Here is a 14784-nt window from a genome sequence, read left to right on the forward strand (position 1 = left end):
TACAGTATATCTAACAGAACAAGCTGCTAAATTGGCTAACTAGTAGAGTAACTGAATGTGTTGCATGCAATTTTGATTGTTCTTGAACTTCATGTAATCACTCTCACTCTGTCTCTCATACCAGCCTCAGAGCTGATGTGCGATTTTGAAGAAGGATTATGTAGCTGGACTCAGGATGAAGGAGGAGACATCTTTGACTGGAGCCTCATCCAGGGCCCCACGCCCTCTCCCAAAACAGGCCCCTATAAGGACCACACGTTGGGCAGTGTGAACGGACATTACCTGTACATCGAGTCCTCCGCTCCTCAAGAGTTTAAAGACACGGCTGTCCTCATCAGCCGACCCTTCCAGCCCACTGCCCTCGGAGATCATGACGCTGGGCCTCCGTGTGTCTTCCGCTTCCACTACCACATGCTGGGCAGACACGTTTTCCGGCTTGCCGTCTACCTCCGCACCAAGAGTGGGGGGCGGGGCCAGATGCTGTGGGTTCGCTATGGCGAACAGGGCAACCTTTGGCACAGAAAGACGCTGTACCTCAACAGTGCACGACCATTCCAGGTGACATGCTCAATTCCAAACTTCCACTTTTGCACAAAAGTGTCTTTTGTATTGTACAATCGTCTTAAGGACGTTTACACTGGTAGAGTTGAGTTTTGTGTGGATAAAAACACAGGAAGAAAGGAGTATTTTAATTGACACTTCATTTAAGATGGTTATGTGAAAATAGGCCATCATACTGGAACTACTCAAACCACTCTACTTTCACACAGGAAGAAATACACAGCTAACAACATCACATCACACAGTATGAATCTGTGCTATTTCAGGACAGATTTGTTACAGTATTGAATTGGGTTAATTCTTTTTCACTCCAACACCCACTCCTGCATTTTTTGCTGATATCAGCATGATATGGGTGCCCAGTACGAGATGAAAGCCATCTACACTTCCATCCTTTTTCACTTTGTTTTACAGTGAATTTTTCTGTAAAATTTTACTCTCATATTAAGCTTAAATGTGTATGTGGGAGAGCAGCCTGTTAGTTTGATAGGTCCTTTTTGCTGAGTTGGTCAGATTAGAACTAGGGTTTCCATGCACTAAAATGGGAACTGTGCAAAAGCGCTGAAACCTTATAGCTCAATTTAACCTTATTATCATTGTATCTTTTCAGTATGCTAGGGTCAAGACACCAAATGTCTCTCAAACTAAGTACACTACTAAAAAGTGCTAATTAAATACAGGTGTGTTATTTACGACCTGGGACTCAGTTCAGCTGTTCACCAATGTTGCCTGATAGCAGCCCTACAGAGTGTTTATACACTTAATGTGATGGATTTTCCATGATGTTAAAGAAAAGAAAAACTTGTCCCTCACTTTGTTATTTTGTTTTTGCTAATTCTTGATTTCAAAACAACAGAGAATGCCCAGCATGGGAAAAGGCTGGAATTCTTGTCTCTAAGGCACACACTATTCTTCAGGGCTTTATTATAGCTTGTGTAGATTTGTTTCACTGCCTTCAGTAGACAACATCTTATTAGCAAGATACAGTGGCACACACACACACACACACACACACACACACACACACACACTCTGAGCCCTGTCATTCGGCTGATAACTGTAATCAGATGTTCTCTAAAGCACTGTAACCTTGGTGATGTCTGCTATCAGCAATATTGAGCCCTCTACCCCAGAGCTGTAAAACTTTCACCGGTAGTTCATTAAGTGTGCACACACACATCCACACACACATACACACACATAGACACACAGACCCACACACAAACACATGCTGAAAATGCAGCCATGGCACCTTGAAAACCCCTAGTTGAGTGATTTAAGGGGGTTTTCTCCTGTGATTTTGCTCTCTTTTCACCCCAATCTCTCTGCCTCTGCTTTTTTTTTTCTCTGTCTCTCTCTCACTCTCAGATTCTAGTGGAGGGCACAGTAGGAGATGACTTTATGGGAGATATTGCCATCGATGACCTGTCCTTCTTGGGCTGTGAGCCATATGAAGGTAAGCGTGATACACTGAAAAAACTGAAAGAGCCCATATCATAAGAAACCAAATTTTCCATGCTTTTGTGAAATAAAAAATGGAGCCCTTTTGAAATTCATCATGGTTTTGATGTCACAACTGTTTTCGTATGACCATTCATTCAGTCTGCAGCAGTTTAGCTTCACCCATTCACCCTTTGAGGTGATAAGGAGTGTTGTTATTCCAGACAGTCTGTTACTGAGGTGGAGATGTTGGAAGAATAGATTGTCCTGTTCCTGCTGTTCCCTGACTTTCTTTTTGAATGAGGCACAGTACAGGTCAGACAATCAGAACAGAGGTCATTTATATGTAGAATATGATCGAAAGTATGTGGATACCTGACCATCATACCTCTACGAGCTTGTTGGGCATTCCATTCCAAAATTCCATGGGCATTAATATGGAGTTGGCCCCCCTTTTTAGCTATAGCTTTGCTCTTCTGAGAGGGCTTTCCACTAGATATTGGAGTGTGTCTGGGGAATTTGTGCCCATTCGGTCAAAAGAGCATTTGTGAGGTCAGGTATTGATGTTGGATGAGAAGCCCTGACTTTCAATTGATGTTCTAATTCATCCCAAAGTTGTTAACTGAGGTTGAGGTCAGGGCTCTGTGCAAGTCACTGGAGTTTCTCCACACCAAACTTATCAAACCATGTATTTATAGACCTCGCTTTGCGCACAGGGAACAGGAAAGGGCCTTCCTCAAGTTGGAATTATACAATTGTCTAAAATCTAAAATGTCTTTGTATGCTGTAGCATTATCCTTCACTAGAACTAAGGCACAAGTCCAAACCCTGAAAAACAGCCCCAGACCATTATCCCTCCTCCAGCAAACTTTACTGTTGGCACCATGCATTCTGGTAGGTAGTGTTCTCCTGGCATCCACCAAACCTAGGTTCATCCATTAGACTGCCAGATAATAAAGAATGATTCATCACGCTAGAGAACACCACTCCAGCTGACACTTGGCATTGCACATGTGATATTAGGGTTGTGTGCAGCTGCTCAGGTATGGAAACAAATTTCTTAAAACTCCCATGGCACAGTTCTGGGCTGATGTTGACAGTTTGGAACTCTGTATTGAATAATGCAACAGAAGTGATTTTTACGCTCTATGTGCTTCAGCATTTAGCAGCCTTTTGCCTTGTAGCTTTGTGACTGAGCTGTTGTTGTCCCTAGACTTTTCTATATTCATAAATGGCAAAAACATAATATGCAACAAAAATGTAAAATACAGGACCTTTAAATTTAAAGCTTGAAAATTAATTAATTAAAATACAGCATATAATGATTAATGAATAGAAGCCCTTGATGGTGCTATGAGTTCTGGTGTGTTTGCTTTTATAAAGTTGGGTTGCTCACCTCCCACACTTTTTTGTGTGTTTGTGTGTCTGTGTAGGCACACTCCCATCGGTGGAGTCCAGCACAGCAGCTCCTCCCCCTGCTCTTTCCCCAGCGACCCCTCACAGCTGTCCGTTGGGCCAGTTTGTGTGCGGGGCTTACGGAGAGTGTGTAAGCCAGAGTCAGGTGTGTGATTTCAGACTGGACTGCTCTGATGGCTCTGATGAAAAGAACTGTGGTATGTTTGTGTTTTCACTATTAATCTTTGTATCCAGCCACCAATCCATCTGTCCATCCATTTATCTCCCTATCCCTCACACATAGTCTCCCTCTTTATTGCTCTCTCTCTTTCTCTTTCTTAATTTTAGTCATGGAGCAGTGTGATTTTGAGGGTGGAGTTTTATGTGGGTGGGATCTGGAAAGCCCTGCCCCTCCGGTGCCACTCCATACTTTCCGCTGGCAAACAGGACAGGGGGAAACTATGCACTACGGAGAGCAATTTCATCGGCCTGCTAATGACCATACACTGTGAGTGAGGATGGACGTGTGTATTAACACTAACATATTTATGTGGCTGTGTATGTTGATAAATGTCAAATTAGAAATTGATAATTAGAAAGATAATTGTGTTATTTTAGTTTTTAAGTTCTTTTTTTTGACCCGCCCCACCCTATGCCACCCTACCCCATATTACCCTAATCCATCCAACCCTATTCTGTTGCACCCCACCCCATCCCATACCACATCACTCCACCCCATCCCATACCACATCACCCCACCGCACCCCACCCCACCACATTGTACCCCACCCCACCCTACTCTACTCCACCCTTCCCTGCTCTACTCTACTCCACCCCAGCCACCTTACTCCACCTCAAAAAACCCTACTCCACCCTACCCCATACTACCTTACCCTGTCTTAAAGCCCACCACATCCTAAACAATCCCATCATAAAGCCCACCATACCCTACTCCACCCCATCCTAGCCTTTGCCACTCTACCCCAAGCTAAACTAAACCCTAGCCACCTTATACCACCCTACTCCACCCTACCCCATCCAAAAGCCCACACCAGTCTACAACATCCCATTATGTTATTGTGCGTGTGTGTGTGTGTGTGTGTGTGTGTGTCATGCAGTGGCACTGTAGAAGGTTGGTATATGTATGCGGACAGCTCTAATGGAGGATATGGCCACACTTTTGATCTCTTGACTCCGCTTATCACTGCCACTGGGCCCCAGTGCACCATGGAGTTCTGGTACTACATGAGTGGCTTCACTGTGGGAACACTACAGGTGAACTTATCCAGAAATGACTCCTCATTAAATTAGTTAATCAAATATTATTTTGTGTCCTTTCATATTCCAACCTATTCTGTCATTTCTATCTATTGTATCATTCTTAAGGATATGTAAGTGAATTTTGGCCTTGTCTTTTTTATGGTATTGTAGGTTTTTATCAAGTCTGCTAATGTCACACATGAGATGTGGTCCATAACTGGTAACCAAGGCAGCCGCTGGATGCGTGGCAAGGTGTTCATAGGAATTCGACACAATTTCCAGGTCTGTCCAAATGATTTCACATGCAACAATACTATCACATTGTACAGCCCTGACTTAAGGCTTTAAATGGCCTTTGCACTCATGTCCAAAAAGGCCATTTCAGCAATCTCTATCAGTGAGAGGTATAATGGCTAATGTCACTGAATGTGTGTACTAATGACACTGACAGGTTCCCCTTAGGATGAAAGGCAGTGAAGAGAGTTGAAGGGTGGCAGTGGAGTCATGTCAGAACACAGCAGCTGGTCACTGACATCTCTGGCCTCAAGTTAAAGCTCATGTATCCCTGTGAAGAAACACTTTAATCTGGCAGTGTTACTGGATAATTTGTTAGAGCGCTCTGGTGAGGGGGGCATATTGGTTATGGCAGCATGAGTGGGCACTTTAAATGTATTTAATGCATCCTCTGGGGGCATGCTAATAAGCTGCAAAGAGGAATCTGATCCACATCATAGGCTGTTTGTAAGTGTGGATGTAATCTCTGTTGTCTGGTGAAAAAGTTAGTGAAACTGCAAATGTATCTAAGCTGATGAAAAAGGCATTTCCTAATAGCCAATGGAATTTGTAGGTGTACAAACTGCTGGGTGCTGGGCTGCTTGGACACTTGGACAGTGACCTTCGACTGAAGTCCATAACTTAGATGTACTTTTTGATCCTGTCCATTCTTTTGAACCTTATAGTAGGGCTTTGGTCAAAACAGCTGTTTTTCCATCTCCATGATATTGCTTGTCTATGCCCCTCTGCTCTTTATGAAAGACAATGAAACTCTGGTCCATGCTTTCATATAATCCGCATAGACTACTGTAATTCCCTTCTCACTGGTGTCCCTTACAAAACTATCTGCCCTCTTCAGTATTTACAAAACTCAGCGTCTAGAATACTTTCTCACTCTAAAAATCAGCTCATATCACCCCAATTCTATGTCAGTTGCACTGGTTACCTGTCCTGCTCATGTAAACTCTTCCTGCTCACATATGAAACTCTACATGGTCTAGCACCAGCCTATTTAGCCGAGCTCCTGCACCCATACTGTCCTGCCCGAACAGTAAGGTCCTCTGACACAAGTCGTTTAGCTGTCCCAAAATTTGGATTGGTCACTGTTGGAAACAGATCTTTCAGCATCATGGACCCCAAACTTTGGACAACATTACTGCAATCTCTTCGTGGCTGTCCCTTACCCTCCTCCTTCAAAGCTCAGCTTAAAACCTACCTTTTTGTCTTTGTAAAGCGACCTCAGGTTTGAAAATGCCACGATATGAATTTAACTTATTATTTTTATTATAATTTAAACATGCAAGTTGCCTTTTATGTTGTGGGTGAATTTCATGATGAATATACCAAAAGAAATTATCCAAAATGACTGACTAATGACTAAAAGACTGGCTACGTTGACTTACATTAAAAGTAAGGTATGTTCTCCTGTAACGTTTCCATTTTGGAGATATGAGGTTTTGTTCGGACAGTGACAGTATGAAGAGTTTCATTCCAAAATACTGTATATGTATTTGTAACAATTTTGGATATAAAGAGGTTTTGAACATAATAGCCACTGACATATAGTCTCTTAGAGGCCTTCCTCACTAGTGTCACTCAATGTTTGTGGACAGCCTGTTCTTGGCAGATTTGTGACTGTGCTATACTCCCTCTATTTCTTTATGATTCATTTAACTGTACTCCAAGGAATACTCAATGCTTGGAAATTGGAGCTGCCTGAAGTATCCTTTTCTCTTTATAGTGGAGGTCCAGGGTAACAAAATACCTAAGGCTGAAATATTATTCAGAAATGATTCAAAATATTATGTCTCTTACAATATCAGCACATAGAATGTGGCATAGAATACTGTGTTTCCTAACACTGCATAAAATGTGCACAAGGCTTCTTTTATTGTCGGATTGTTCAGACCACTTTGGAGTGTTAAGCGCTTATAACAAATAAATTGTTTAGGAACAACAATAAAAAATGGCTAATATATTAAGTAATCATATTTGTGTTTACTTGTTCAAAAAAATAAAACTTGTGAGACAAACTAAACAAAAATCTATATATTTATATATTAGTTTGGTTGGATCGTGTTCTTTACATGTCAAATAAATGCAGCAATAGCATTCAGCAAATAGCACATCACTTTATTAAACGAGAAGAGCAGATTAAACAGCACGAATTGCCAGGGGCCGGATTTTGGACACTGCCATTTTATAGGTCGTGTAGGTTATGCTAGGTAGTGTTCTAGGTAGTTGTAAATAACAGCAAACAAAGATTCAAGTGGATCAGAGAACTCTAGTCTTTCGAGGTGTGTGTGAGTGAAAGAACCAAAGCTCAAATGTGATTAGAGCAGCTCCTGATCCATCTATGGATCTCTATTCAGAAATATCATGACCTTTCTCCATCTGGCCCTTCTCTTCTCATCATTAACATTTATCAACACACAGAGAGCCCCTCCCACATCCACACAGTGTGTCCGCAAACTCACACACTGTAAGATTCCCTCTCTCATCAGTGCTTAGCTTTCAAGTGCTCTTCAGAGGCTCCCTGTAGGCTGAAGTGTTCTCTCTCTGCTCACTATCACGCTCTTAATGCCCGTTTAGCTCCTTCTTCTCCACTCCACTGTTACACTCTTCCACTTCACAATCTACTCTCTCTCTCTCTCTTTCTCTCTCTCTCTCTCTCTCTCTCTCCTTCTCTCTCTGACTCTCAATCATTTTGTTAGTCTTTATGCAGTCCATACAACAACTGCATGGTGATATACATTCACTGGTCACTTGTATCCACACTCATTGTGCACTTTATCAGCTCCACTCACTATATAGATGCACCTTGTAGTTCTACAATTACAGATTCTCGTCCATCTTTTTCTATGCAGAATATGTTAGACTTTCTTTACCCTGTAGTCGAAAGTTAGGACCCTTACAGAACCTTCACTGAGCAGGTGTTATTTGGGTGGCGGATATTTGGATGAACTACAGTTTACAAATGTAGAGCTACAGAGTGATTCTATATGGTAAATGGACCTAATAAAATGCACAATGAGTGTAGATACAAGGTAGGTGTACTTACGTGGCCAGTGAGTATATTTTCCTGTTAACATCTATATAGCCTGTTTTACTAAAGTAAGTGACTTGTTTAGTAACTAGCTAAACTTGCTAGCTACAGTCGTTTGCTAGAAGAACAGAGCTAGTCCCTAACCAGCATTACAAAGTTGGCTAATGTTACCTAGCTACCTTCTAGTTTATGCTACATCATGTCTTGTGTCTTAAACCTAACACCATCATAAAACCTTTTTTTTTAATGATAATCTGATGTGATGGTGTGATAAACCAGCGAGTCATGTTCTTTCATCTAAAAGATGTTTTGATTTTGTAGAGTGTCTGTGGGAATTTCACCTATTCATCCAGGGGAGCATTTGTGAGGTCAGACGCTGATGTTGGACGAGAGAGCCTGGCTGGAACAGAAAAGGGCCTTTCCCAAACTTTTCCCACAAAGTTGGAAGCATACAATTGTCCAAAATGTCTTGGTATTCTGAACCAATAAGTTTTCCCTTCACTGGAACTAAGGGGTCTAGGCCAACCCTTGAAAAACAATCCCATAGCATTATCCCTCCTCCACCAAACTTTACAGTTGGCACAGTGTAGTCAGGCAGGTAATGTTCTCCTCGTATTCACTAAAACCAGACTTGTCCGTCAGACTGCTAGATAGAGAAGTGTGATTTGTCCCTCCACAGAATGCATTTCTGGCGGCGTGCTTTACACCACTTCATCCAATGTTTGGGATTGGGCTTGGTCCTGATGGCATCCAACAGCCAACAGTTGTCTTGGTGTGTCAGGCCCCCTTAGTTTAAGCTAGGTAGTTTAACTATGTGTATGTATGTGTGTTTCTTCTAGGTGATCCTGCGTGCTAAGCGAGGTGTTAGCTACATGGGTGATGTGGTGGTTGATGATGTTGCCTTTATAGACTGTGCCCCTCCCATCATCTCTGGTCTTCCCTGCCAAAAGGACGAGTTTGCTTGTGCTAATGGTCACTGCATCCCTCAGGGGAACCTTTGTGACTTTATTGACCACTGTGGAGATGCCTCAGATGAGAACCACTACATCTGCAGTAAGACGCTACACCTTACACAATATTTATGGGAAGACATAAACTACCGCAGTGTGTTCTTAATTCTTTCCTGCATTAATGTATTTACACATTTATTTATTTAAACAAACTAATCATACAAGTAAGGATTAATAAATACTCCAAAGCTTCCAATAATAATAAAGCTTTTTCGTGTGTTTGTGTGTGTGTCTGTTCTTTCTCCAGAGGGCATAAGTGACCAATGCAATTTTGAATTTGATCTTTGCTCCTGGAGACAGCTGAAGACTGACAATTTTGATTGGAAAATGAAAACAGGAAGAACTTCCACTTATGGTACTGGCCCATCCACTGACCACACGCTGCGCAACTCATCAGGACACTACCTGTACCTGGAGAACTCCTTTCCCCAGCATGTAGGAGATATAGCTCGAATCTCCGGACCAATTTTCAGCCACCGCAGCAGGGAGTGCAAGGTGAACAGCTGTTTTGGGGCAGTGTTGCCAGTGGGGGTTGAGTAGGGGGTGGTTACCAAATTAATTTATTAGCTACATTACATTCTATTTAAAGAAATACTTTAGTTATGTTTGGTGTCTATTTGGCAAAAGGGCTACCAGGCTGATGTAGCTAACAAGTAGTGGAACACCTATACCCTATTAATTAGCATTATGCAAACTGCAGGTCTAAATCAGCACGTTGAGTTGTTAAGTCATCTGACATAGACATCCTTATATCAACATATCACATAACTAAAACCGGTAAGAGTGGCCATCTTGATGCTTGAGTTTTACTCTGCACTTTTGTCCATTTTTATAGGTAGCAGTGGGCCTGTTTACACCTTGCATTATCATGTGCTTTTGGTGATTTGATCACGTTCAGATTACTCAGACCACATCCAGAGGTTGTCAGAGATGGATCTTGACTGCTTTTAGCTGTGTAATTGGAATGTGTTTTCATCACCTGTACACATGAGTGGAAATGTGTCTGCTGAGAGCTGACTAGGAGGTGAAAGAACAAACAAGGAAACGAAAGATGGAAGAGGTGTAAACAGGCTCAGAGTGTTACACAGTCTCAGAAAACACACAAGCACCACTAGAGATTACTGCACTGTAAGAGCTGGGGATTTGGCATTTTGGTGGAAATGTGTAACTGTTCTTTACAGGTGTTTTTTTTTCCTCCTCACTCAGTAATGCTTCTTCTTTCAATTTGAACTCAAAATCTTACATAGTGCAGCTTTAACAACTTGTGATTTAAAGTGAGTGTATGATTATTTAGGTATTTAGTTGGCACCACACTAAATTGGTGAAGTATAACAGATATGTTAGGATATCAGGGAAAATTTTGTGAATGTTTCTTTTCCAACTATTCCTTTTACTGTTATTGCATGTAAGACACAAACCTTCAGATGAATATCAACAGTTTGGAGCTCAACAGCCCACTGAATTCATATGCTTAACTCATTTATAACCATATAACAATTTTCCAAAACTGCACATTCAAAATTGGTTACATTGTTAAAAAACCAAGGTCCTTAAAAGTGTTGTGTTAATAAGATCAGCTTACTTATGTGAAAGAAAATAGAAGTGATACTCCTCTCCATCTTAGCCCTAAATACATACCTCAGGTCCTACATCAGTGACACAAAAATCCCAAACCCAACCTGCTTATCTCAAAAGTCCAGGTGGAACTAGTGGAAATGTGGTGTAATGGTGTGGGGAATGTTTCCTTGGCACACTTTGGGCCTCTTAATAACAATCAATCATCACTTGAATGCCACGGCCTATTTGAGTAATCTTGCTGACCATGTGCATCTCTTCATGACCACAATTTGTCCATGTACTAGTGGCTACTTCCAGCATGATAATGTCACAAAGAAAAACTCTCGAACATAGCAGTGAGTTCAGTGTTCTTTAGTGGCCTTCCCAGTCACTGGATTTGAATCCAATAAAATACCTTTGGGATGTGGTAGAATGCATGAAAGTGCACCTGAAAAATCGTCAGGAATTACATAATGCAATCATGTCAACATGAACAAGAATCTCAAAGAAACCGGTAAAATCCATGCCATGAGGAATTGAGGCTATTTTCAGAGTAAAGGGAGGCCCTTCCCAATATTAGTATAGTGCTCGGTGAATGTATATCATTAGGGTAGGACTGAAGTCAATACGTTAAACTAAATTATTTACATTGGTAAAATAATTATGACTGTAAGACTGACAGTCAGTCCATCAAATCAGTTACTGTATTAAATTTATATTGATATTTTTTTCTCAACATAAAAAAATGTTAGTCCAGTTTTAGGTTATTTAGTTATAGAGTTTATGGGGAATTGGTATGTGTTCACAGTGTGTGGACAAATGCACACATGTTGGGATAGGGCAGGGTTTGATTTGTGGCAGAGGTCTTGGGGGCGCCAAGTTTTGGCTCGTTTATGCTGGGTATCTTTACCTTAATGAGGTGACCAGGACCCTCCCTCCAACCCCACCTCAATTAGAACCCTGGATGGGGGTCTCTAAAAAGGCACAGTATATCCAGAAACCTTTACACGGGACAGGTAAATGGGTGTTTAGGTGGTTTATAATGTAATGGATTGGATTGGCAGTGCATGCTGCAGTTTTGATGGTGGCAGCCTCAGAGGAAAGCAGTGTCAGGAGCTGTCTATGTGATACTGGATCACATCAATCAGTCACTGAGCCTGACTGCCCTTCTTACCTTCACTATGTAACACCTATCAATCATTCTGTCAGAGAAAGAAAGAGAGAGAGAGAGAGAAGCAGATATGTATACTGCATATAGAAATAAGGCATTGGTCATGCTATAGAATGCCTTTTTAGGCTTGAATGCCTGTGTGTGTACATGCAAATGTCTGTCCAAACAACTGCATGATTCAGCGGAGACCCATCCAGCTATGCAGGCAGATGTGCAGACATCCGTCAACTGTTCATGCACCATGTGTGAGTGTTAAAGTGAGAGAGAGAGAGAGAGAGAGAGAGAGAGAAGGCAAATGAAAGAAGGGGACAAAGGAAGAGAGATAAAGATGATCACCAGCAGCCTGCTAGTTGTCCATCCTCAGACCCACCTACAGTTCTAATCGATCAGACGCTGACAGGTGGAGCCAATTACTGAGAGAGAGGGAAGATAGACAGACAGTGGACGTCCGGGAGCGCATATATATATATATATATATATATATATATATATATATATATATATATATATACAACTGTTTTCTTTCTTTGCAGTCATTACTAAATTGGCTTGACAAACTTACTGCTCTTAATTACATTCTTCTTTATATTATTATTATTTTGCACTTATTTTGTACCATTTTCACAGGTCTCTGTTAAAGCTAGAACTATGAAACTTGGCATGATCATTGAGCCTGTAGAATAGTGCACATTTGTGCTTTTGGGACAGATTGCATGTACAATTTTTGTACAGTGCTTGTCCAAACATGATTTTTTCCCCATAGGAAATGAATGGCAAAATGTTGAGACAATTCAAATCTAATGGCCACAAATGTTGTCACATTGCTCTCAAACTGCCTCTCATAGACATTACATACAGACTCACATACATACTAGCATACATATATGTATACACATACATATTGCCACCACATGGGATATCATAACAACAGCCAAACAACACCTTAGCAACCACTTGGAACCACCTGGAATGGCATAGCAATGACCTAGCAACCACTGTGGATACCATAGCAACTGCTTAGTAACACCTCAGCAATCACCTGAGATGCCATGGCAATGGACTAGCAACACCTTAAAAACTGTCTGGGATACCATAGCAATGGCCTTGCAACCCCTTAGCAACCACCTGGGATTGCTGGGAACTTTGTCAAGCCAACTTTCTGTTCATAAACTTTCCTCTTCTCGTTTCATCTGTAATATGGTTGTTAATAAATCATTCGCAAGTCTTTTTACAGCTTTTTTATGCTTTGTGCACTTCTGCTTTTATGATCTCATCAGTGAACACAAGCTCACTGAGACCATTATAAGAAAACCTCCAGACTTTGACGTTTCCTCCTCTCTGCTTTACAGCACTCTTAGTGCAGCTTGGTACAGGATTTCTCCACATCAGTTTAATGTTGTGCTGAAAGTTTTTCTCTGAAACTAACATCACTTTCTTAAACATTCTACAAAGAAACCTTTGAACTTCATTAAGGTTTACCAATGGTTAAATAGCCACAGTGCCCAGCTACAGTTTTTGGGGGCCACTATATCCTGTTAGTATACAGGCTGTATCTCATCTGTTGATGCATAATTTATGTTACTCATCCTTAAGCGCTTATTTAGAGGGTCACTGTCACATATAAAAACTTCAGCAACACTGCTGTGTCTGATTTACTGAGAACATTCCACCACCCAAATAATCTGATCAACAGCGGTCTTGTGGTTAGAAACTGACCAGTGATATAGAAAGTGCAGTCTGTAATTACGTACATTGTGGAGGTATAAGGTGGAGCTCATAAAGTGAGTGAATGCATGTTTGGCTTTCTAATAAAGTGGATTTTTCTCTGTGTTGCAGATGGTGTTTTACCTCCACATGTCTGGAGAGGGCTGTGGTACTTTAAGTGTGTATCTGACCACAATGTTCTCCCACTCCCTCCTGCTTGACCTCAGTGGTCATCAAGGGCAACTATTGGATACGACAGGAAGTGCCCCTGTCCTCTACTGAGCATTTCCAGATCATGATTGAGGGCAAGGTGGGCCGGAACAGAAGAGGTGACATCTGCCTTGATGACATCACTTTCTCACCCGGCTGTCTCCTTAGCAACAATCCCATGCCAGACTTGCCCCCTCCTCTACCCTTTGGTATGCTTTATTTTCACTTGTCTTTTATTAGTAAGTTGGTTTGACAAAGCCAATGTACTGTTCTTCTTAATCTACTACAACTACAGACTGTAGTCCATCTGTTTCTCTGCATACTTTGTTGCCCCCTTTTACCCTGTTCTTCAATGGTCAGGACCCCCACAGGACCGCTACAGAGTAGGTATGATTAGAGTAGTGGATCATTCTCAGCACTGCAGTAATACTGACGTGATGGTGGTGTGTTAGCGTGTATTGTGCTGGTATGAGTGGATCTGCTGGAGTTTTTAAAACACCTCAGTGTCACTGCTGGACTAAGAATAGTCCACCAATCAAAATATTCAGCCAATAGTGTCGTGTGACCACTGATGAAGGACTAGACCAACAAGGTAGCAGTGTCTAATAGAGTGGACATGAGAGGACCAGTGTTTAAAAACTCCAGCAGCACTGCTGTGTCTGTTCCACTTATACCAGCACAACACACACTAACACACTACCACCATATCAGTGTCACTGCAATGCTGAGAACGATCCACCACCCAAATAGTACCTGCTCTGTGGTGGTCAAGCACCTATATGGTAAGAGGAGCTGATAAAATGGACAATGAGTGTAGATACAAGTGGCTGGTCAGTGTACATGTCTTATCTATCTATCTAGCGTTTTTTATATGTGTGTTTGTCTTATACATGGTGTGTATGTTAAGCAATTGATATGTAACTATGATTATAGCATATTTGATGTCTCACTCATCCTGTCGCCCATGAAGTTGATTGTGTACCACATCTCGGTCTCCCCTTCATTAATAATTTTCATTCTGTACATCCCAAATGAAGGGATGGCTTAAAACCCACTTGAACCATAGAAATTGTAAATAAATACAATTCTGTGACCTATTTTGACCCTACAGTGTTACAGCTTTACTTAAGTTCTGCTTCCGTTGCTCAGTTGAATTT

At 41.5% G+C, this 14784-nt stretch overlaps 1 protein-coding gene across 1 annotated transcript in view; it reads left to right on the plus strand.

Moving 5' to 3' along the window:
- The window catches only part of malrd1 (MAM and LDL receptor class A domain containing 1), a 92131-nt gene that overhangs the window by 20571 nt on the left and 56776 nt on the right, over nt 1-14784 (plus strand). Inside the window, 10 exon segments of the mRNA XM_036596398.1 lie at nt 125-558; nt 1930-2017; nt 3435-3614; nt 3745-3904; nt 4515-4671; nt 4828-4938; nt 8815-9028; nt 9233-9480; nt 13550-13645; nt 13647-13836. Coding sequence (XP_036452291.1) covers nt 125-558; nt 1930-2017; nt 3435-3614; nt 3745-3904; nt 4515-4671; nt 4828-4938; nt 8815-9028; nt 9233-9480; nt 13550-13645; nt 13647-13836 — 1878 coding nt within the window.

The sequence above is a fragment of the Colossoma macropomum genome, unplaced genomic scaffold (assembly GCF_904425465.1).
Source record: "Colossoma macropomum unplaced genomic scaffold, Colossoma_macropomum, whole genome shotgun sequence".
Lineage (NCBI taxonomy): Eukaryota > Metazoa > Chordata > Actinopteri > Characiformes > Serrasalmidae > Colossoma > Colossoma macropomum.